Raw genomic sequence first — 25,330 nt, 5'->3', positions numbered from 1 at the left:
TAGCTGTTACTGAATTACACTTATCTCCACTTCGCCTGTTTAACTTCCCATAAGCATGCTAAGCACCTCTTTAGAATACATTGACCTCTGATTATTTCTTGCTTTATGTATCCCTTAGCCCACATTGCAGAAGTAAAAAAAAAAAAATCCTATTGGTAAACAGTGCAGAATAATACAGTCTGGTTTTGTTTTATTTATTTTGTATACAGGATGAAATTTTTATATATTTAGGTCCTCCAAAAATCAAAATTCCAGGCACAAGGATTGAATTTCCTGCTGTGAAGTGACACTGATGAAACTTGTTTTTATATAATGGACCAAATTCACTGTTGCAGTAAGGTGAAAAATTAAATCATTCAGGCTTTTGCCTGGTTGATTACCAAGTTGCAAAAATTGTAGTCGTGCCATAAACTGTGGTTTTGAGATCTTTCTGAATCACAAGATATTCTGTGTTTGTGGGAGTTGTGCAGTGGAACCTATACATTAATACACCTATGTTAATAACATTAATGTTTTTCTGAAGTCAAAGCGTGACTGGTAAAACTGGCTTTATGCTTGAGTGAGAGCATTTCACTTTCTTTTCACTGGAGGAATTTTCAGCCTGGCAGCAATAGTATTATAATAACTGCCAGCTGCTCACTTGGCACAAGGGTGCCTAGAACCAAGAGGAAGAGCCCAGTGCATTATACATATAATTTACTTTTCTCTAAGATGAAGGTTTAGACCTCATAAATATTTTGATCTGGTCTTTGATGGCTTTTGTACACATCAGTCTGAAAATATGCATGTGGAGCATAACTTGCAGATTTTATTTTGGAATATATTGGAGTAATTCCCACCAATAGGGAAGAGGAATTATTGTGGGAGATTCTTTTGTGAGTGGGTGGTCAAGAATGAAGGAAAACCTATAACATTAAGCAGATGGACCTCCCTTATTTTATACCATGTATTGGATGTGCAAGATTATCGTCTCCCTAAATATTGGATAGTTTTGAACTGGTCTTCAATCAAAAGAATAAGGTTCAAGACATTATTTTTGAGGTAGAAACTCTGGAATGGAAACGAGACCTTTTTATATCCTCAACTCCGTGCTTGCCCACCACTGGCAGGACAATGACACAGCAGAAATTAGGTCTGGAAGAGTAAACAAAAGCAATCATTGTGTCTTTATGTATAAAGCCATACAGCTGCAAACCACAGAGCATTTCTTACTCACAATGCCACTTTTCTCATGGGTGTTTAAAATTGGATTAAAATTTAAAATTGGATTAAAAACTACAGTGTACCAAAGGAGAAACTGGCGAAGTCTACAATTCCTCTAAACATCTTTATTTCTAAATAATTTCATCGTATCTGGAAACAGACTATGCAGTGCTAGGAAGGCATGGTGATCTCTGATAGTCTCATTTTGAGAGAGAAGTTTTGCTCTGTTTTTGTAGTGCCCATCTTGTAGTGGGCTTGACCATAAGACCAATGTTTCTCATGAACAGGCATTGAGAACTTCCAAGAAAGGCAGCACTAATAGGTGCTATCTGCCTCCCCAGGAATTCAGGCCATTTCACCTGCATCCATGAGGGAAGGAGAAATCCTTCCTTGTCTTGAAGACATCCTGGGGCCTGCATGGGAGTATAACATGGGAAATTCTGAGCTCTAAATAAGTATGTGATTTGAAGCATGTGGCTTAATTTGCTTTATGCTTCTGTACTTAAAATACATGGTAATGCCATCTTTCTTGGCAGGATTCCTCTGTCTTAGGTTCTTTATAGAAGGAGCTGTCTTATTCAAAGTCTCATGCTGCAGTCAACTAATGAACCTCTGATCTCAGCTGCTGGTGTAATGGAAGCAAATGCTGCTTCACTATAACAAAGCACTGCTTTAGTGATATTTTTTTATGAGATTTGTGTCAAGCCTGATGTATTTCAAATGAATAGAGAAGCAATATTCTGATTGAAAGCAACTGCAAAAACCAACTTACTACTTTAATTCCACACTTTCTGCTGGGAGTTCCCACATCTAGTGATTGCAGTTTGCTCTGAATCCTGTCTGAGATGTGGACAAAACAGTAAAGAAATGAAAAAAAAGATTAAATGTAGATACTAAAATTTAGACATTTCCTATGTAGAATCTCAGCAGTAACTCTAAGGAAGATATGACTGACTCTCTCCTCTTTCCTCCCCCTGTTGTTTTTGTTGGAGTACTGGGACAATGGTATATCCATGTTTGTGCCTTCTTCCTGCTACATATGCACAACACCTGTGATTCATGAGAATCTGGGAGGAGGTGGTTCTTTCTCTTTCCTTTATGCTTTTCAGACTACTTATTCTCCCTCCCCTTCCTTCTGAAGGTACAGAGCAACAAAAGAAGGAATTTAACCAGATTTATGCTTTCTCTTTCTTGTACAGCTGTTTGTGTTGTGGGATATTACAATTGGGTCTGTTTCTACTGCCCTTTGACTAAAGTTCCATCATATTTTTCCGTTCCTGAGCTTCTCTGACAGAAGGATAGTAACGTGCATTTAATCTGTTTCTGCTTCAGCTACTTACTGATTGTGAGCGGCAGTGGGGGGCTGACCCGGTGCAGTTTGTTTTCTGGAGTTACTGTCTCAGTTGCTTTGAGAAATAGAAAAGGAAACTGATTTCTCTACAGGTTGAGGGTGGGAGGAGGACTTCTTTCTGCAGTGGCACCAGGCAGTCAAACACCCTTTTTCTATGCATGTTCTTTTCCTCATAAGCTTTGAATGCCCTGTGCAAAATAAATGTAGTTTCAGAAAATACCATCACCAAACTTATCATGACTTGCCTCAGCAGAAGCAGCAAAATTGAGAGTTGAATTTTGATTACACTTTGATGATACTATGAAGTACTCAGTTCAGATGACAGAATACCAACACTAAGGAGTCCCCAAAGTCTGTGCATCTCTGGGACTGTGTTGTCCCATTTGGTTTGACTGTTCACTAAATGATCACTGGCCAAGCTTCCTCATCAAAAACCCAAATCGATACAAACAATATTGGGTAAAGTTAGATCTAAATGGCGGTTGAAATTCGTAAATTGTGAAATTTAAGAGTGAGCTGCTTTTATTTGTTTGTTTACTTAGGTGTTTTGTCTTCCTCATCTGTGGGGTTGCACTGTTCTAAGATGAGCCCTAGTGGATGAGGTAGAGTTCTAAGTGTTGCACACTGATGCCTCCCAATGACCAATATAAAGCAGCACACGATGCATATTTGTAAAACTCTTCACCTCCCCCACACGTAATACCATCATTGCATCACCTTTTGAAGTAACTGTTAAACATATCACATACCAGCCATCAAGTGTCTTTGTGTTTCATTCCCATTTAATGCTGGGCTATGATTGTGTATTACCAAGCAAAGGGAGGACAGCTGCATCACTTTAAAATGCATGTTGATTGTGCTCTTGTGTTTTTAACACAATACTCAGAATTCCGTAGAAGCTAAAATAGAAATTAGAGTACTCCTAGTCTTTAAAAAGTAATATTAATAAAAATGGGAAGTGGAAATATCAATTAAGTAAAATTTTATATACTGTCTTTTGTTGTCAAAGTATTTTCCAGTCTAAAGGGCCAGTTGTATTATCTAAAAAATGTCTTCTCATTTTGAGTATTTTCATGCTGTAAAAAACAAAATTCTCTGCATGTTCCTATCTCTTTCTTGTCTTTTTCCTATCATATATATATTTAAATAAGACTACCATAAAGCAACTCACTTGTGAACACTGAATTAAAAAAAAAATAAAATCTGTTTTAAGGAACAACCTAAAAACCCAGGAAATTGACATCATCTTTCAGAGACAGTGCTTGGTTCAAGGTCAGACCATTGATCTTTCACCCAAACTACATAATTTAAAATGGTGTTTTTAGCACTGAATTTGTCTGCTAATATCAATCTTTTTCTGTATGTTTATATTGATAGAACGTAATAAGATTACATATATTCTGATGAATAATGGCTGCCTTGTAAACTTGCCACCTACCTACAGTGACTCTTATGAATATTTGATGATAATAAGTAGTAGGAACTTCATTGTGTTGCTTACATGCACTTAAAAAACCCAGCAGCACAGGAATATCTTTTGTTCTGCTTTTTTGCTTGGGGTAAGCAGTATGATACTTATATTCATATTAAATACTATACACATCTAACTTATTCTTGTTTTTAATACTAGGAGTTCTGTTTAAATCATCATTCTGTTGTTTTAGGAGGAATAGGCTGTAAGATGGAAGACACAATTTTTAACATTTGAAGTTGCATTTTGAGATGAGGCGGGGTCGACTGGTCAGTCCTACACCTCTATGAATTAGCAGTTGAGAAAATGGAAAAAATACAGTGAGCTATACTCACCATTTTGCAGATGCAGACATGTTGTACAATGTGTCTAAAATTAGGGTCTGTAGGTCAACAGTTTTGTAGACCTCTGTACAATGTCTTTGGTTTATCCATTATCACCCTAGAGTTCCTTTAGGCAGTTGTTTCGTGTTATATTGCAAATTAGGCAAAAACTGTCAGCAACAGGCAGCACCTTCTATTGTCTCTTCATCTGGCTTCTTTTTTTGTAGATGTGTAATAGAGGGTCTTCACCTTGTATGCTGTTTCAAGGTATTTTGGTGTGAAGCTGGTATTGAAAACCACGTTTCTGATTTGTGTTCAGTTGAGATTCTTGATTGTGGTTCTCTTATTTGCACCTTTGAAAATTTAGCACTTTCATTATCCAGCTTGCTTTACAGACTATGTTTGAAACAGTTGCTGTATTTTGTTTAATGACATAATTTTCCTTCTGATACTTGCAAGGCCTGTTATGCAGCTATTTTTTTCCTTACTCAGGTGGTGAAGACAACAGCAACAGCTCTGACATTGATTGGTAGATGTTTCATTTACTTAAAGTAATCTAGCAAAATAGTTACTAGATTTTTTTTTTCAGTAGCTCTTGCATATTGAGAGTGTAAAATCCATAATTTTATTAATGCTCCTATAACAGTTTTCTTGAAAAGCAGTGCTTTACAGAATTTGTTTTTCTTTCAGGGAATCAGTTTCCTCCTGTTGCAGCTCAGGATCTTCAGTTTGTTCTGAAGGCTGGATACCTGGAAAAACGTAGAAAAGGTAAGTGGAAGCTAGTGCATATTTTATATCTGGGAAGTCTATATATCTGTATTTGATGTTATACACATGAACAACTTTATAAAGGAGTGATAAATAAAATGAGAGGAAGCTGAAACATTGGAGAGTTATTATGCAAAACATAAAAAAAAAAGAACATAATTGCTCCTAAAGTATTGAAAGAAAATCCTGTTTCTTTACCGACTAACAAAACCATGCTGTGAAAGTCCAGTCAGCCATAATTTAGAGACTTTCAGATATTTTTGAAGAAAACATTAGGAACGTATGTACAAATACCATATGTTGACTTCATGTTTCAGTGAGCATCAAGATTTATTTTCCTGCAAGAGGGCAAATATTGATCCCAGCTTTGGTTCAGTCAATATTTACCTTGATTCAATAAATCTTATATTGTCACTTTAATACCCACTTAATGCTGCGATAACTCTAGGAAATATTTAGGAAGTTGTTCATTGTTTCCTTATATTTAATGTTACACATGACTTCCCACTTTACGTGATTTCAAATTCCTGTTTGTTTTCTTACCACCAATTTTCTTTCTAATTTCTTTCTCAGTGCCATGCATTTCCTTAGTTTCCTTTCCTTAATCTTTTCCTAGCTCCTCCTCCCTCTTACCTCACCCTTGAAAAGAAGTAACACATTTTTGTTCAATAATGGCATAAACTGATATAACACATGTTGTATTAATTTCAGACCACAGTTTTCTTGGCTTTGAATGGCAGAAGCGATGGTGTGCTATCAGCAAGACGGTCTTCTATTACTATGGAAGTGACAAAGGTACTTAAAACAATTATGAAAGCAATGCTGTTTTAATGCACAAAAGAATATGAAAAATTTATTGAAGTTGGAAACTGTGAATCAAAGGTAATTTTAAGAAATGGAATGAAACTTCTAAAAGAAAGTTTTATTTAAAAAAATTCTTGGACAGTGCTGTGAATTTTAAAAATGTGTATCTATTTCTCAGAACCTGTAAATGATAGACATGTTTTCTAAAGCAAGAAAACTGAGGAAAAAAAAATTAAGTATCTTGTAAAGCTACTTCGTTTGCTAATAACAGCTGGCTGTTCATTTTTATAGTATGCTGGTGCTCAACTGTTTTGCTAGATAGAAAATGTTCTTTTTCTCCAAAAAAGATATTAATTTGAAAACATGCTCTAGTAATTAGACCTTGCGAGTACCTTAGAGATGTTTCTATCCAGGAAAATATTAATCTAAAAGCTGCAGAGTTGAGTTCTTTCTTTTTAGATAGCTTATGTTCTGGAAAATCTAGGAGTTAAGTAATGTATTTAACTAAAGCCAGCCGTGGAAACTAAAGCAAACTTCTGAAGATAACTTTAAATGGCCAGTTGGAAAGAATCTGGCATAAATGTTGTAATATTACTTTGAATTTTTAAATTTTAAAGTAAAATAAAACATATTTAAATAGTGTGCCATGTGCATTTGATGTTTAAGGGTAAATTAAACAATATATATCTAAGTAAATTTTAAAAATACAATAACATCTTTCCCCCTCCAACCACCTCCCCCTCCAAAAAAAAATCCAGAGCAAACTTTTTATTGAAGATTTTTTTTCATTGAAGATTATTGTTGGTGTTTTATTTTTGAGATTACCACAGGTAGTTATTATGTCAGGGTTTTTTTATTCAAAGACTAATAAAATTTGCTCCAGTTTGTTTCACCCCTTGGTATACTGACTCATTTAAGCTCGTCCTCTCTTTAAAAACACAAGAAATAAAAAGTCTAATTGTAAGTCCGGTTTTCATTTTGCTGGTTTCCCATCACGTCCTCTTTTCAGGGTTTTGCTGGTGTGTCTGCTAAATGTTGCCTTTTCTTCTACATTCTTTCCTTGGGGTTTACAGGTTAATCAAGCTTCACAAAGATGAAAGATCTTTATTCAAAAATTTTTAGATTATATATATATATATATATATATATATGCGTTGCCTAGTACTTTAAAAATCCCAGGTTTTTTCAGAATATATTGCTAGTTCATAAGAATTGTTCTTGAATATTAAATCTTTGTATTTTTGTCAGCTATATTTTTAGGAAAAAAAAGGTTTGATTTTTTTTTTAATGTTCTTTTCCTTGTGGCTGTGCTAATGATTATTTATGCTTTCTAGCATATGGTCTTTGTATTAAGGCAGGCATGTTGCCCACCTGGTCTTTGTCTTTTTTCTTTTACAACAACCTGATTATCAAGTCTGTGTTGCAATTTTTAATATCTGAATTGAAAATTAAGATACATAGAAATACATTCCTTAGCACTCACATGGTGGTGTCATGTTAGGAATTGACTGTGATATTTTGTAGGATCTCTTTCCTTTATGAATCTATAGACAGTCTTTTTGGCTAATGCATTTAGAACTTTTGTAGGCTGCAGATTGTTTGGGAAAGATCTTTCCAACCATAAACTAGTGGTGTGGGAGGGCCACATGGTCCATTGGAATTGTATTGAGTCATAGAGTCATTTAGGTTGGAAAAGACCTCTAAGGTCATTGAGTCCAGCCGTTAACGCAGCACTGACAAGCACACCACTAAACTCTGTCTTAAGTGTCACATTCACATGTGTAGCAAATACCTCCAGGGATGGTGACTCCACCACTTCTCTGTGCAGCCTGTTCCAATACTTTCCAATGCTTTCAGTGAAAAAAAATAAAATCTTAATATCCAATCTAAGCCTTCCCTGGCACTACCCAAGGCTCCTTCTTCTTGTTCTATCACTTGCTACTTTGAAAAAGAGACTGACCCCCACCTCATTATGACCTCCTTTCACATAGAGTGTGTGACACAGTTGGACTTCAAACAGAAATTCATGGAGGAAGCAAACAAATCAGATGCTTGAATTTCTGCCCTACTTCCATTGGATTTCTGCTTGTAGTGCAGAAAAACTAGTTAAGCATGGTGTAGTGACCTAATCTTGTAATATGGGATGACTAAGTCACTCCTGAAGTTGCCTTTGAATAAAAAAAGTTTTCTTCTAGACTGGTCTGAGGTCCTTTCTTCAGGCCTGTGATGCCATCATATGTGAAAGTGCCTGTTCCAGTGCAGAAGCTGCTCACAGTCATTGTGCAGCAACTGGACACCAGCCGTGGCAGGCTAGTGTGCTGTTAAACGTGAGCTGTCAGCCTAATGCTGGTGAACGTACGTGCGGCAGTTTATCACTCTGTTCTGCTGCAGATTGTCAGCATGGAGGAGGTGTGCGATGAGGCAATCCTGAGCAGGTCTGGCGTTTACTCCCTGCAGCTGTTTCCACTCCCACTGTTGAGGCCAGCAGTGGTACCTGCCGTAGTATGCTGTTGTGCTGTTCTTCTTTTCCTGTGACTCTTGATGCTCTACCAGATAACTTGGACCATGTATAATTCAGAGTGTGCTCTTACCAACTGTAGAACAGCACTGAAGCGTGTTGTGCAAATTGTGAACTGGGTTTCAAAGTGACAGGGATTCCACATGTACTCAGTCCTGCTGCCCACATCACTTTAAATGGGTGATGGGCTACTAATGCCTCTGTGTTGAGGGATATAATGCTGGGAGGCAGCAGGGATTTCTGCATCCATCTTGGCTTGTTTTGAATTATGACTGTTTTTAAAACCACTCCATAGATGAGTAATCTGTGAAATCTATTTTGTGTCTGCTGTGATGTGTCTCTTGTTGACCTAAGTTTGATTTTCACACTTAGGTCTATCAGTGGGAATGTAACTGAGTGGTAAAAATGAGGCTATAGGATGCCTTTTTATTATTTATATGGATTTGTTGTTTCCAAAACAGTTTTAGTTCTTCTAACTTTCTCCTTTTTGCATTGGAAAAGCAAGAATTGTGGAACTGTATAAAGCTCACAAACATGTAAGGAAGAGTTTTAGAATCATTTACTCCAAGATAAATGATGAAAAATGTGAGGCCTAGTCCAGAAATATATAGTGTAAGATAAAGCCAGTGAAATACAGTAAATGACTGTGTGTTTGTCTGTATGTTCACCTAAACAACTACAAGCATCTTTTCAACAGTTGTGATGCCTGCAGGCCAGTATATGTCTTGTTTTCCTGTCTTCTCTTCTGTTTTCTCCTACGTTTGGTGTAGCATTGGGTGGTGAAACAATGTAATTTATCCCTGCAGTATGGGCAAGTCTAAGTGAATCACCTACATTTTTTCTTTTGATCACTGATAAATGGTGTTGATGGAGAAACAAGGCTTAAAGGTTTGAGCTAATCACATGTCAGAAATAGGTATTGCGGGAAGCACGTGGGTATTTATGCCTGTGCTGTGGTATCCGTTGCCAGCACGTAGCCCACAACATTGCAGAGGAGTGTGCTCAAATGTCAGAGCTGGGTGGGATTTTGAGAAGCTTGCCTGGTGCTCCTTTTTGCAGTCTTTCCTTACATAAATCTTTTATAGTCCTCTCTTTTCTTTCCTTCCATGCACTCTGAATTGAGTACCCTGGTTTCCTATCATTTTTCTATATGATCTCTGGCTGTTCCTGTGTCCTCAGACACTGAGATGGTATGGATAACCTTCCAGACCTCAAAGTGCATGTGAATAAGGAAAGTTAATTTGTTGCTTTATAAATGATTGAATTAATGGCTTCATTACTTCTTTCTCACTAGGCCACAATGTTATATGCCCTTCTGTCTCAGCAAACTGGAGAGATCAGCTAAATGTTTAGCAAGACAGTAATTGATAACATTATGGTAATTTTTCCTCTGCTAATGGGCACTAAAAATTTATTTTCATTTTTATAACTTGAAAATGGTATCTGCCTGCCTGCCAGTAATATGATGTTAAAGAGGGGTATAATTCAGAGGCTTTTAGAAAAGCCACGAGTTTATTTTTTAAAAAAAATTCTTTAGCTTTAACTGGACATGATAGTTTTTGATTTCTTGGAATAATAACATAGTGATGACCAGGCCAGTGGTGAACTACTTCTATTTGGGCAGAAAAGCAAATTGTACATGCTCACCAGGACTTTTGCATCAGCAGGGTGATGGCAATCAAAGGCATCTATCTAATGTGTACTGGATCTTCTGCTGTGAGACTGTTAAATTCAGACCTCAAGAGTCACACTTGCTGCTAATAATGCATTATTTAAAAAACAACTACTGGGTATAAGCAAACAGAATATAAGCAATTCAGTGTCCTAAATCACTGCCTCCATTTCTTAGTTATTTCACAATTTCAGTTTCTCAGGGGACTAGATTAAAGGAAAGAAGGAGGAGAAGAAAAGAAAATTATTCCATTTCAGATCTGCTGTCTAGAGAAGGGAAGAACTTCAGTGCATGCATTTGGAAAAGACTGTTCCAAAAGCTGGAAAAGGAATTACAATTTTGGAGATACTTACACTGAACTATTTTTAGATAGCAGACATCCTGCACATGGAAAAGTATGTGAAACTACATTTAGCGTGAAGCCATGTAAACTGTAAAATCATACAGACTCCTAATTTCAAGATGAAGAGAGTTAAATTATACATTCTAATAGTATCTATAAATACTTTATCACTCTCTGAAATCTTTCTGTTTGCCTTTGTTCCTTATGCCTTTCTCTGTAACTTCTTTCCTTTCTACTATCCGAGTCCTCTCTGTTCTTCAGAATGCACTAATTCTTTTTGCATGTGCTAATAATATAAGCACATCGCCTTAGGCCTCAAATTTACAACCCAGTAATTTTAAGATCTCATTGAAGGTTTACCCTTCTTTGTTTCAAATGTTCCCATGGACTTAGTTACGCAAGGTTACTTCAAAACGCTTTTTCCCTGTTTCCCTTGAGACTCTCTTTACCCAATATAATATTGGCCCTGTTTCTGTTAACAACTTTAACTCTTTTTAGGATGAATGAAGTTTATATGCAAGAGAAATATTTAAAGGCTTTCACATTTTATTCAGATCTGAACTTTCTCTGTGTTAAATACAGCCCCCCATATTTATTTCTCTTAAATTTCTGTGTACTAGCTTTGGTTTGTTTTTTATTTTTTTTTTCTTATAATTAGTGCTTGACTCTCCTCTCTGCTGGACTACTTTTTTATGATTTTAAATTCCTGTTGCAAAATGATCTACACAGACCCAGATATATTTTTCTGTTCTGTGCCTGACATGGGAAGAAGCAGAGGGAGGAGGATAAGCAGATGAGAGCAAAGGACAGCTTATGCTGAAATGAGATTTGGCTTCATTGTGGGACAACTTAAGCTTGATGATGTTCACAATCCTTTTTATTTTTACAAGACTGATATTGCACTTTTTGCATTTCTGTTTTATGTTTTTCTGGGACAGCTTAAGGATTTCCTGTTGTTGAATGGAAAAACTCTATCTTGAGAAAATAAAAGACAGCAATAAATGTTATTGTCCTTCAGAGAAGTGTGTTCTATCAGCATATATCTCCCTAGTTCTTCCTAAATATGCTGTTGTATTCCTTCAACAAAACTCTGGCTATGATTTGGGAGTCCAAAATGAAAGTTAAATACCTGTAATGTAAATGTGCTTCTTGAAGCTACTGTTGACTCCTGCTATAAAAACTAACAGTATCTAATTTTAAGTCTTCAATTAAAATCTTACCTCTTCAAAGCTTTTAAATATCAGAAGCTGTTTAATTCTCCCTAAAGCACAGTCTCCAGAAAATAACTCATGATGTGAAAGTTCACAGGAGTCGCTGTGGCCCTAAATTCACAGGGCATCTTGAAACCAAACACCCAGGTCTGTCCAAACCCATTTAGCTGCAAGCCTGTGCCAAGCAGTGAAGTCGAGGTGATTGTTGAGTCTGATGATCCCAGGATGGCTCTGCCTTCAAGCCTGCTCCTGACTCCTCTGCCTGGTCAAGCACCTGCTGTGGGTCACGGTTTGCTCCATGGTGCTCAGGTGATGGGGTTGGTCTCCAGTCCTAACTGAAAAAGTGTATCCTGCAAGAGCAAATAGCATTTGTAAACCTCCATTGTTTGTCACCACCAGGGCAGGCAGCTGAGCTACAGCTGACCTGTGTTCTGCCATTCTGTAATTGTGGAGCCATTCCTCAGGAGAGACTGGGTCTTATCTCTGGCTTGCTGCCACAGGGAGTGTGAATTCATACTGAGCCTTTCAGCTTGAACAGGTTCTGAGTCAGGGCTGTGAAGTACCTCATTGTCTTAGAATTTCCTCACATGCACCACACTAGACTTTATTCTAGTTAATTCAGGTTAGTGAATATTAGTTATTCAGAGGTTACTGCTAAGACAATTGGAAATAAAAGTAGCAATGCTAAGTCTAGTCTATTGCTATAATGATCACAGAAAGACCATAATAGCAAAGGATGTGTATATATATATATATATATATATATATATATATGTATATATTACTGGTAATTTTCATTAGCACCAAACTAGTGAGTTCAGAGAGATAAGACAAAAACAGTATAAACAGAAAAGCAATCAATGGGATATTTGGATGATGCCATGCACCATCCCCTTCCAAAGTGCAGTGTCTTTGCGGTTTAACTGCAATGCTCTTTGAAAGAACGAGTACCAGTGCAAAGATCATTCTAGATTAGCTCTGTAAAAGTGTATTACCATAAAAGGGATCATCCATGTCACAGAGAAGCAGTCTCAGAAATAATCCAAGAGAGTAAATTTGAATACTTGCCTCATTTTTATCTTGACAAAATGTTTTTACCTTTTGAACTTGGTGTTTGTTTATTCTGCCTGCGTGCTCCTATCTTCTAGGGTTTTGATAAACCTCCAGCATGGGAGAGTGAGAAATTAATGTGTTTCACTTCATCTTCTCCCTGAGGTCACAAGTGAGGGAACAATAACAGTCCTAGGCAGAAAAGAATTTCATTAAAAGGAACCTAGTTAACCTATTGCAAGTTATTATTTCTAATACCTACCTTGGTGTGATTTCATGAATTTTGCATGTGTGTGCTGTTTGAAATAGGGGTGGAGGATTGAGCAAATATAAAATATTAGTACTATATTATTAATACTTATTTAAGACAGAATGAAACTTACCATGGGGGAAGGGACCAGAAATGAAAATAGAATAGTGCCCTAGATTTTCTTATATAATTGTGTTATTGGGTATTTGCTTGCCCTGGGTGAGAGTTCATAAAAAGGAGAAAGGACAGAGAGTATGTGTCTGTGTGCATATAAGATTACTAAAAAGAGTATTTGACTGGTGACTGCCCTTATGTCCATTAATGTTCACATTGCTGTGCTAGCCAATTTTTACCCTCTCAGGAATGGAAACAGATTTTCTTTCCTATTAAATTTCCAGAAATATGACGAAAACTTGTTGGAAGATGATAGTTTTCCTATTTTATCTACTGTAGAAGTTTTTTCCTTCTGTTGACAAATGTAAGCAATGGGTGCTCAATTTGCACCTATGTTCTATTCTGCAATACTTAAAGCAGTTTTGCTGCTGTGCCTGGTGCTTATTGTTAATTAATGCTTTTCTATGTAAAAAACCTCCACACTAAATGGCATGATTTTGATACGCAACTGCACTTCGTTCTTTGTTTGCCTGTGCAAAATGTGAATTGTGATGCCAGTCTTCACTTGAATGCTGCACTGTGATCTGCAGAAATTGCAAAACTTAATTACTTTTACATTTTTGGTTTGTTTTTAATATTCACCAAATATGCTGGAGCACATAAAATCTGATGTAGAATTTGGTTTGAAGGGCTCGAAAGGAGTGCGCAGGTGCTGCTTGCACAACATGCAGTGTAGTTAAAGCTGTATCTGTTGTAAGTGATACTTTTATAAACCAGAACCTTTGAAAAGTAGAATTGTCTTTAAAACAACCACATGGCTGTACCTAATAAACTGTGGTAGGGCTCAGTACTTTTATTAGCTAATTAAACATTTGCTGTTTTTTGAGAGAAATGCTTTTGGAATGAACACAGACGCACACACCTGAATTTATAACAAAATTCATTCTGTATTTTTGCCATGTTGAAAGGAGACACATCTGGGAGTGGGTGGGAGAACATGAAAAGCAGCTTTTCCAATTGCTTAAAAAGAAGCTTGAAGTTTATTTTTTGAGTGAAGTGGTTAGTTTAGGAGGGAGCTCAGCAAGTTCTTAGCTAGACAGGTTTTCCCATTGGTTTACTGAACCTGAAAGAGACACTGATTTATAGGAAACGTGTCTTGCAAGTTCCAGTTCTTGGCTTTCCCTAGATACAAGTGTCATAACATGCACTTCTTACTAAATAAGACCACCATCTGCAAACATCCCCCTGTGGAATTCCTCAGGCATCCTACAGAACAATGTACTTTTGGGTACATCTTCCCTTAAAATAAAGCTTTATCTCTAGAAGCATCACTTAATCATTTTGCTAAAAACCTCCCCGTTCTTTGTAAAATTCATGAAATAGAAAAAAAATCTGAATAAACGATAACCTGCTGAGCCACTTACATTCACTGTTGTAAATGAAGCACTAACTTTGTTTTTTATCTCCAACAGACAAACAACAGAAAGGTGAATTTGCCTTAGAGGGCTACACCATCAGAATGAATAATAGCCTTCGGAAGGATGCAAAGAAAGATTGTTGTTTTGAAATCTCTGCTCCAGATAAGCGCATTTATCAGGTTGGACTTTATGTTGACTTGAAATTTAATTGACAAAGCTGTTACAATTCCAGTTACTGAATTAACATTTCAGTGAAACAACTGTCACTGATATCTTAATGAAAAAAGGAAACCCCTGCTTGCTTATATTGTATATTCATATATTAGGAAAAAAAATCTGATTAAACATATGTATGTACATGTTCAAATATTATCTTTTTGGTCAAGAGCAAGGAAATCTATCATCTTTATCTATTGGTCATTTCAATATCAGCTTTTTAATATCTCTTGTATAGTGTGTCTGTGTGATTTCTTGAACGAATTAAATAGTAAAAAAAAGTTAAAATATGTATCAGTGTTAAATACATATTGTATTGGTCATGGCTTTTCAAGGAAAACCTACAAAAAGACACATATCAGCTGTGCAATTCAGAGATCTATCAGCCAGACATCAATATGGAATGTAAGTTTAATAAGTTTTAAATATCTGAGATTGCGGTTGAAAGCCAGTTAATTAAGCTGTCAGGTAGTGTGTTGGAGTCTGACAAGAACATTTTTAAGAAAACTGTACCCAGCAGTCTAAAGAAATTCATGGGTGTCTTCTAATTGTCAAGGGCAAATTTTGTTCATCAGTTCTGGCTTTGACATTGATGAAGAGAAGCAGCTTTTTTCTGCACAGCTGCCAGCTGCTGATCAGAGTTTCAAATCCATCATCCTCTCCTTCAATTACGTAAATTTGTCAAAATTAGCTGTACATTATAAGAAGCATCCTTGCAAGAAAAGTACCAGAAGACATGAAAAGAATTGCTAATGGTTTCTTGAGGAAGTGACGGGAATGTTACAGTCCCTCTTTTTTATTGCTAATGAAATTGTAGTTGTGTTTTTGTCATTACTGCTAGTAGTTATTAATAAACATTTAATAGTTTACAGCTGCCACTCCCAAAGAAGCAGAGGAATGGGTACAGCAAGTCAAATTTGTAATTCAAGGTAAGCCAGCCAGTAAAGGAGTTGCCTTTATTGCCAATACAATTGCTTAGTGACAGTAGTTCTGTCCATTTACGTATCTGTCATGTTAGGTACATGTAGAATTCCCACATGTCCAAGTTTTGAGTAGCAAGTTCTAGTTTTCAATTGTGTTACAGCTTTTATATGACTTTTCTCTTTTTTCGAGATTTTTGCTTTTCTCCCAGAATACTATTTATCTTGAAAGCTCTCCTGTATACAGTCTCCTTCATATGAAATCTTTCTTATCCCTTGAATGGCATAAAAAAAACCATGAGCAGAATGTATTGGAAGGAGCAGGTCATGGAAGAATTGTTCTTATTTTGCATAAATTTCTGCTATGGCATTCTTTTCCACTAAATGTTAACTTTTTAAACTGATGTTACATAGATACAGGATCTAATACTATTCCTGAGGAGGAGGAAGAGGAATATGACGATGTTGGACAAGTGAGCAGTGAACTGACAGATGATAGCATTTATGAAGAAGTTAAAGGTATTGTTGAATTCTTTCTTCCTGTGTGACTTGTGATCATCTTGTCTTCTCTACTTCCAGTTTGATAACTGAGCAGCTTAAAGTGAGTAAAGTAACACGACAAATTAGATACTTTTAGATTTCAGATTTTGCTGGCATTGAAAAAAGAATGCCTTCAGTTCTGAGTGAGAACAGTTTTCTTTAGAAGGGGCATCAAAATAGCACAGAATGTGTAGAAGTGAACTCAGGGGACTTTCAGCTCATTAACATTTTCTGGTATGCAATTTTTTTTAATTAAAAAATTGAAAAGCTTTACAGCTTTTTCCAGCAACATGCCCATTATTTTTTCTGTATTTATTTTGGCATTTGTATTAAGCAAAATTCTCTATCGTTCCAAATGTTACCAGCTTCTGCCTAATACATGGTATTATAATCCTGCAAGAAAGCAATGTGTTTGAAAGGATTCTGGAAATGAACTGCAAGGAAAGCAACATGAGTATTGTCACTGTTCTGTTTCATGTTTTCCAGCATGGCTATGATTATACAGAAACTTTTTACTGTGGATTTTCCAATGTGGTCAAATGATTATGGCTCTAAATGCCCAACAGTATCTGCCAGATGGCAAAACAAAAGTAAAAGAGCTTGGCAAAAGGTCTTGATTATAGACATTCAAATACTAGGAGAAAGGTGACTGTTCTTTATTAAATTTTAAGAGGCTATGAAAAAAATATTTTTTTCAGTTATCTTTGTTAACAAATGATACTTTGAAGTGATATGACAGTTAATAATCACTCTGTATGAAATAGAGTTCTATACCCCTTGCTGTTTGGAGCAGTTCAATTATCAGCAATAATTTGAGAGGAAAAATCAGTTGTGTCATGTGATGCTGACTAACTTTCTGTATCTATTAGGTAGAATGCTCTGACCATTGGAGAAAAGAACATTTTACACTTCATCTTGATTTTCAATTTAAGGCCATTTCAGTGAATAAAGGGAGAAAAAACAAGTTCCTCATGAAAATGAGTATCATAAAATTATGATATTAAATTGCATATGTTTGAGCTGTTTCTTTTCATTGTTCAATATCTTTGAATTGGACCCAGACTACTTCAACACAGAGTGCATGTTCTGCTGAAATGACATGCAATGTGTTGTGCATGCTGAAACACTCTCTGTAGTGAATATAAAAACTACATTACTGGGCTTAATCTTATAGCTACAAGATACAGCCAAACCTTATTACAGTGCTTTGTGGATGCTGAACAGATTCTTACCGAAAGCATTCTTATATGCTTGCTTGTGCTTTTGTTAAAGAAACTCTACATATATCCTGGGTTAAATAATTCTTTTTTTGAGCTTCACTTAGCTTACCTGTTCATATGAATGTCAGATAGTAAGTATATCTGGAGCAGTGATACATAAAATACTGGGAGAAGGGCATTGGTTAATATAGACTTTGAGTTCTTTGCATTGAGCTGTCTTCATTGAATTGCTGCCTTGGTGTGATTCTATAAGAATTTAGAGTATTTTCACTTCCATCCCATTTTTATGACAGTTTTCTGGGAGTTGCTATTGCCTATTGTGATTATCTTCTAATAAACCTGAAATGTAACATCACAAAGAAGGGGTAGTTCAAGAAATTTTGTTTCAGTTTTTAGTTAAATTCATTTATTTCCCCATGATCTCGGAGTGTGCTTCACTTTCTTGTTATCAAGGAGAGAATATCTTCCTTTATCGTGTGTTTTTTCCATCTCACCTACTTAAATTGTGAACTTCTCAGGAAAGACCATTTTACCTTTTACAGTGGAGCTTTTAGTTTTAACTCTGACGTGTTGACTTAATTAAGTAAAAATAAAGCATAAGTTTGAAATGGATTTTAGGTGATTATTTTGTCCTTTTCTCTTCCATAAATGTGCTTTAATAATCATATACTTAAATGGAATTACAGACTTGTGGCTCTGAGGCCTTAGAGCAGTCCTTTTCTTCTTAATCCATATCATATTGAAGTGTGTTAGATGAAATGCTGCTTGACAAACCTCACAGGAGTAGGCCTTATTTGTTTCTTGTATAGCTGTTCACCTAAACTTGATGGTAAAAGGGTAAACTACAGTTTGGTCTCGTCTCCTTTAATTAGGCATGATTGGTTGCATTTAATTACAGTTGGCTGTCCTTTCTATTTTCCCAGGTAAATGAATTATGCTTTCTTCCTTTCATGGTCAAAGGGTGGAGCATCATTATCCCTGCTCTTACCTGGCGTAATAATACAGAACAAATAAAAATTTGGAATGCCTGTTAAGAGAACAGAAAAAAATTATTTGTACAGCTGCAAAGCTATGCTAGGCTCTGGTGTATGCAGAAGGCAAGCATGATAGATCCTTGTGAAGAGGGAAAAGAAATTAATCTCCACTTTGTTTTTATCCTCAAAGCATATTCATGTTAGAGGATTCTAATACTCTGTTTTCACAGATCCACTAGCTTTAAAAATACTGAATTTCAGGTGCACAGCTCATTGTACTGTGTTACCATTTATTTGGTTATAATTTGATTTTTCTCAAGTAAGTAAAATTTTGCATTTCTGTGGTTTTCCAGTGTTCTTTATGCCAGCATTTCAGAAGGAAATGAAGCCGGTTCAGTTGATAATACTTGGTTTGGTATTTGAAGAAAGAGTTTTTGGATTTAAAAAAGGATATGAAAATTTTTGCACTGTTTTGAAATTAGGGGAATTTTGAGAACTGTGGCAGTAATCAAGACTGACACTGTATTCTCTAGCTATCTCATTGCTTAGCTATTTTTTTTTTCCTTGTGACAGGAGACAGTGGAGATGAATTTTCCAAGCAAAAGCTGGATGGGTTCAAACCAGTATCCAGAATACCAACAGTCTATTAGCCTAAAGCATAGATTTCAGTGGTATACACTATGTACTGTCTGCTGGCAGGTTGATAGTTGGGAGGGGTACAAAGAGATGTGGGAAATTTAATCTTTTGATCTGTTAGGTCACTTTCTTCTTTAATAGCCCATACAAATTCATATTTACCATGGAAGGATAATTTTCATGGTTCTCAGTATTAGTCAGTGTTTTGCTGTGGTTATTCAGGTAAAGTCAAAACCATCAGAACTTTCAAAGAATTCCCAACTTGTAAAACTTTCCTTGAAAGATTCTTCAGGAAAATAAATCTTTATACTGTCTTCAGCAAACTAGGCTTTAGTCTTTTTGGTTTTTAGTAAAGTCACGGAGGAGAACTTGGCTAAGCAAAATGAAAAATTTTGTTAGTTAAAAGACCATTTTTTCTTAATTAGCTATTTATTTTCTACCTTAGTACACTACATATAATTTTGCAGTCCACAGCTGAATGTTACAAGCTGTAACATAAAACTGTAGCATTAAATAAGTCTGTGTTCTGGATAGAGCTATGTTGATGCATAGAGTTTCTAGCTCAGTGGTGTTTTAAACAATGGAGTTGCCCTTGTCATAAAACAGAATGTGCCAGCTTTAAAGATGTTCCCGTCTGTTACAGCCCTTGAAGACAGAATTTTTTTATTAACTTGAGGTTTCAGTGACATAGTTTTAAGGGCCTTCAGTATTGTCTTCTGTGGTTTCACATCTGTGTGAAGCACATACCCCAAACTGCAATGCCAACTACTGCCTGCCCCCTTAATCCCTTCTTCAAACTCAGCTCAGTTTGTGTGCTGAGTAGTAGTGAGCTACCACACTCTAACCAACAGGAGAAAAGAGGTGTTAACCTAGGCTAAAATCTTAATTTCCAATTTTGTATTGGCTTTTCTCTTTTGTTCCCTCTCTCCTCACAAACTTGTATTATAGCAGTACTTTCCATGGTATACAGTTTAATTTCCATTAAAATGATTCTAAAGATAAATTTTGATTCTTATTTTGGTGGTTCTTATTTGCTGCATGGAAGTAAAACCCGCCCTTACAGAAGAGGTAGCATTGGAAATCCTGAAGCAATGTAGTATGACACAAGGCTGGCATTGGAGCTTTGTGTCATCTCTTTTTAGCCTGTCCATTACACAGAGAACTTTCAGGTGAGAAAGAAGTAAGGATGCTGGAATCCAGTTCTGTGGTGATCTCCAGCCAATACAACTTGCATAATTTCTTAGTTTTCTATAAATTACATTTGAGGGTTGATTCAGTCTCTGATTGGACACAGGATGACAGGAATGGAAACATAGCATTTGCCTCTAATTCCTTTTATCTATCTTCTGACAAACTGTTTGGGCAATAATTCTGTTTTCTTATACACATCTAGATGTGTATAAGAAACATAGCATTTGCCTCTAATTCCTTTTATCTATCTTCTGACAAACTGTTTGGGCAATAATTCTGTTTTTCAGTGTAGCTGGAGGCTTAGGTAGGGAAACTCTGTAACTAAGGCAAAGTTCAGGAATAGGTAAGAAGTGTCTTAACTTTCATGCAATGAGAAATGTGCTGTGCAAAGAAACAGTTCAATTTGCTTACTTATTAAAAAAAAAGCATTTAAAATAGTTTAAAAAATATATTGATTTTGTTTCATAACATTTCTGACATTGAAGATGAAGAATGAACATCCTGTTTCTTTCTTATAGTTGTCTCTTTAAACAGCTTTCATGCTTTACTTTTTCCTAACAGTGAACTGCTGCAGTTAGGCAAAATAACAATACCATCTTCATCCTTTCTTCTTCCTGGACTGTTACAGTTTTGAAGAAGCAACTTCTTTTATGATGTTGTACCCTTTTCATGAGCATGAAGGTGGGGAGTGGAAAAGAACATGTTCTCTTTACCTCTTCTTGGGGAGAAGGAAGTAATGATTATATAGTGGAGTTTGAGTTTCATCTGTCAGTCATGATCACTCATGGCAGATATTTGTTTTCTCAAGATATAATGTCATATTGACTTCTTGACACTAGAAGTCAAGATTTCACAGCACTGTGTTAATGAAATTCTTTTGCAGAACACCTTTGCTTCTTATAGAACAGTCATGGTATGTGGGCCAAAACACAGCGTTCAGTGCCAAGCAGTCCCAGTTGTGCCTTTCAGCTGTACAATCAGTTCCTAAAAGCAGTAGGCTTAAAGTAAGAAACTGTTAATTGGTCATTGCAAACCAGAGGAGTAGGTTTAAGTCAGCAGAGACATGGGTGATTATGGAGTCTGAGATATTACCTGTGATCATTGCTGCTAAGTCATTATATAATATATCTTGGCGTATGACCCAAATTCCTTGCGGTGTTTATTGCTTGCCTTCAGTAGTTAAGGAATTCTTTAGTTCTCATCCAGAAGTTGTATATAATGCTGATGTGCTATCATTTTTTTTTTCAACAGAAGGAATTCTAAGTGCTTTTAATTAGTAAATTATTTCAAAGTATAAAGTATAAGTGGGGTCTGGAATAATTGAAGTTGAAAAGACTTGTGTTTAAGATCTGCATTTTTGAGGACAGTACTGAAGGTAAGTTTTCAAAGTAATTTTTGAAAATTTTTGTGAATAGTTTCCATGAAAACACCTCTCAGATTCAAGAACACAGCAGCAGACTTTTTTTCTTTTAAAACAGTGAGGATTCTTCAATATTTTTTTTTCCAAAAATTAATATTCATATCAATCTCAGAGTTCTTAAGAAGTATTTTTCACCTGTTTAGTCATTATATTATTAATGTTTAAATGGAATATTTTTGCATATACTGTCTTGCTGATAGGTGTAGTACCAGCATAAGGACAAGGGGGTGCTACAGGGTGCTTACTCAGCTGTAATTCAAAAGCAATTAAAGTAATACAAGAGCAGTGAAAAGCAGATGTGAACTATGTTTCAGTGTGAAGAGTAATAAAGAAAACAATTTTTATTTTTTAGGTCCAAGACATGTTGTTTTGTTGTATTGATCACTGGGATTTGGGATCTGCTAAGTGTCAGACATGGAAATGATTGAAAAAAAATCTCTTTGAACTGGATATTGTTGAATTCCAGCAGCTTTGATGAAATTTGATGTCAGAATTCTGTCACTGGGTTTTGAGGCAGTACTCTTATGGGATTTTTATATGCCTTGAAGTTATCCTTCAGCTAGTACTAAATGCTCACGAGACATGAGTTACGAATCCAGACAGATATTTAAAGACATTCCATCCACAAGGTGGTTAGAAACTTGATACCTGGACTTCAGCTTTTTTTTGCCACAAGAGCTTGGGCATTATCTTCAGTTACTGTAATCCTACATCTGAAGAGGAAGCCCTTCTTTCCATTGATTTTGGATGTCAGTGATGGAATAGGAGGTAAAACAATCTGGTGTAGCTGAAAAGAGATGACCATTGAGTGGGAAGTGGCAGGGCTTTGTGAGGAAAAATAAGGTTCACAGGCTCTTCTGCATTTCTTTTAAAGTGTCTGTCTGGGAACAACAGGTGGTCCATAGCTGTCAGAAAGCCTACTGTCCATGGTGCAATTCACCCCCTGCTCCCTCATTACACACACGTTTGCAAAAGTGAGGAGGCCAGTAAAAGTGGAATAATAACTGAGTATTCATATTTAGTCTGATTTGCATGTGAAAGGTATATTGACTGGTTGGACTCAGAGTGGGTTTGTCCACTGATAAATACTCTTAGAATAGTGTTCTTTGTTTATATTTTATTCTGTGAAATACCTCTGCTGCAGAAAATTTGGTCAGTTGTGAGATTCAAAGCAGTTAATTACAGTATCTACAGTGAACGGAAAGTGTGTGCTATTAAGTACAGATATTTATTTTCCACTCTTGAAACTGCATGAGAGACTTCATAGTTTTCAGATGTTTCAGGCTTCGTAGATTTCAGAGTTTACAGGTGGAGAAAATAGAAGTGATCTTCCTGATGTTGTGGTCAACTGTTAGAATAAATCAAAGGAGTTCATGTTGGAAAGGCTGTGTTTATCAAAGTCTCACATTAGAAAATGTTGAAATTTATTTATGTATTTCAGGTTTCAAAAAAGAAGTACCCTAAAATCCAATCAGACCAAGAGCCCAAAGCAAACAAAAAATACACCACCAAATAAACTACTGCCTAGTGGCATTTTAAAACTTACTTGCTTAAAATTAGAAGGTTAAAATTAGAATGTTAAATGTGAAAAAAGCTTTGTTATGTGTGCATGTCTTCAACGGGTTGTGGACCCAAAGTGTATTCTTTTGAAAGTAAAGTTTTCTATTGTGGCACTGTTTTTATCTAATTAAGAAGCAGTGCAATACACTTAATATAAACATTCAGAGAAAATGTCGTGTTATGTGAGATCATTTATTAAGCATAAATTTGAGGAGTTGCTGCAGTTTAGCAAGTTTGAAATAAAATGTCAATTGTATTATCTATATTTATGAAAACAGAAATAAATATTGGGCCCATTTTATTGCTTGTGTAGAAATGTGATAAATACTATATAGATAGGTCAGAGAATCTTAATTTTTTGAATTTGTGATGAATGACTGCATATCAGGCTATTAAAACCGTTAGATAGAGTTTTTTGAGAAACGAGCAACCAGAGGTTATATGGTGCCTCAGGCTATCGCTTCTCAACTTTTCTGGTTTCCACAAGGTAGCTATTAAGGAACCATAATTTGTACAACCGAATTCTCAAATGAGACCCAGCAAGGTGGGCTCTAAAGGCTGAATTAATCATTCTGTTACTGTAGATACAAATATCTGCTTTGAATTTTTTAGCCTTAAGAAATGCATCAGCATAAATCCTTCTGTATATGTCTTTTCCTTTCACTTTGCTACTCTCTTTTCTTCCCACTCTTCTCAAAGTGAAAGAATTAGCCTAAGAAAATACTATCTATTAACCAGAGCTTCAAGAGTTTTTCCGGTTGTATGCATATATGTCTGATTTGGTTGTGTGTTGCAGTGTACTGTGTTTGCGATAGATGTCATACTTAGTTTACACATATATAAAGAAGGTAACACAGGACAAGGCTGCTTGTTTCCTTGTCTTTGCTGCTGCTCCCTGGACTGGGTACAAGTTTTTGAAAGAAGCAAGATGGTTGCTTCTAGGAAAAGAAAATTGTCAGCAGGGTCTCCTAGACCATACAGTGGACCAGGCAGAGAGGGCAAGATACGGCAGTCTGCTGTGCCCTAGAGGAGACAGAGGGATGCCCCAAGGAAATGCAGGGTGCAGGCACACAGATAAGCTTCAGCAGCAAAGGGGAGAATCTTTTCTTAAGAAGCCTGAAGAGTCAGTGAGATTTGTGTTGGCAAGATAGGAGGACAGTCTTCTTATGCAGAAAGGGGATGGTTGTCACAGTGGATATTTTGTTTTCAGTCCTTTTCTTTGAGGTTCTAACTTTTCCTAGAAGATCTTTTTTTCCTCCACCTAAAAATTCTGAGTTTGTGTTTTAATGAAAACTAGTTTAAGATTTCTGGAACTTACAATATCCTTAAAGAAGATGTTCCAATACTTCTATCTTAGGATTGTGGAAGCATTCTGTCTTAGCAATCTGTAACAATTATTCTTCCCTTGAATCTTAACATCAAACTGGGAATTAAAGGAAGGAATCACATTTTCAAAACAAAGCATTATCTACCGGAAAGCCGGTGGATCCTAGCATGTGAATCATGCTTCTGTTGTCCAAAAATATGCTAACTGAATTTATCTTGATTGCAAACCTCTCTCAAATTTTATTTCCTTAAAAATTAAGAATAAATACTGGGAAGAAATACTTTGCTGCGAGGGTGGTGAGGCACCAGAACAGGTTGTCCAGAGAAGTTGTAGATACCTCACATCACTTGAAGTGTGTTAGGGTGGGTTGTATGCAGCTTTGAGGAACCTGATCCAGTGGAAGCTGTCCCTGCCCATGGCATAGATGTTGGAATGAGATGATCCTAGAGGTTACGCCACACCCAAATGATTGTGTGATTCTCTGATAAGTTACACATTTCCGTCAGTAGATGTTGAACAGCAATTTCAGATAATTCAGTAAACAAAAGTTTAAGATGGATGTGATTTTGTTATAACTTCATGCAAGTCATAAAACCTAGTTCCTGGATAAACTGCCTAGCTCAAACGTACAAGTAGTGCTCTTACAGTGTAACTGGGACTTTGTTGTCTCTGGCAATCTGAAAGTACTGTCTATGAGTGAATTCTAGTAGTATTGGACTCCAGAAGCCATGGATTCTTTTGAGATACAACTGCATGTCAATCCCACACTGACCTGGAGAGCTGCCTGGGGAGCAGTTGTCATCTCCTGCTTATGAATCCCAGTGTCCAAC

The 25,330-nt window shown here is 36.2% G+C and overlaps 1 protein-coding gene across 2 annotated transcripts in view; it reads left to right on the top strand.

The window, feature by feature from the left end:
* SKAP2 (src kinase associated phosphoprotein 2) overlaps window positions 1-25,330 on the top strand; it is a 119,586-nt gene that overhangs the window by 65,192 nt on the left and 29,064 nt on the right. For both annotated transcript variants that reach the window (XR_001519609.3, XM_015618765.3), the window contains exons 5-9: window positions 5,039-5,116; window positions 5,828-5,911; window positions 14,551-14,675; window positions 15,578-15,641; window positions 16,047-16,151. Coding sequence is in view for 1 of the 2 variants with exons in the window: in XM_015618765.3 (XP_015474251.1) it covers window positions 5,039-5,116; window positions 5,828-5,911; window positions 14,551-14,675; window positions 15,578-15,641; window positions 16,047-16,151 (456 nt within the window). In the remaining variant the exon portion in view is untranslated. The remainder of the gene's footprint in view (window positions 1-5,038; window positions 5,117-5,827; window positions 5,912-14,550; window positions 14,676-15,577; window positions 15,642-16,046; window positions 16,152-25,330) is intronic.

Source organism: Parus major, chromosome 2 (genome assembly GCF_001522545.3).
Source record: "Parus major isolate Abel chromosome 2, Parus_major1.1, whole genome shotgun sequence".
In the NCBI taxonomy this organism is placed as follows: domain Eukaryota; kingdom Metazoa; phylum Chordata; class Aves; order Passeriformes; family Paridae; genus Parus; species Parus major.
This window is presented reverse-complemented; position numbering and strand designations above follow the sequence as displayed.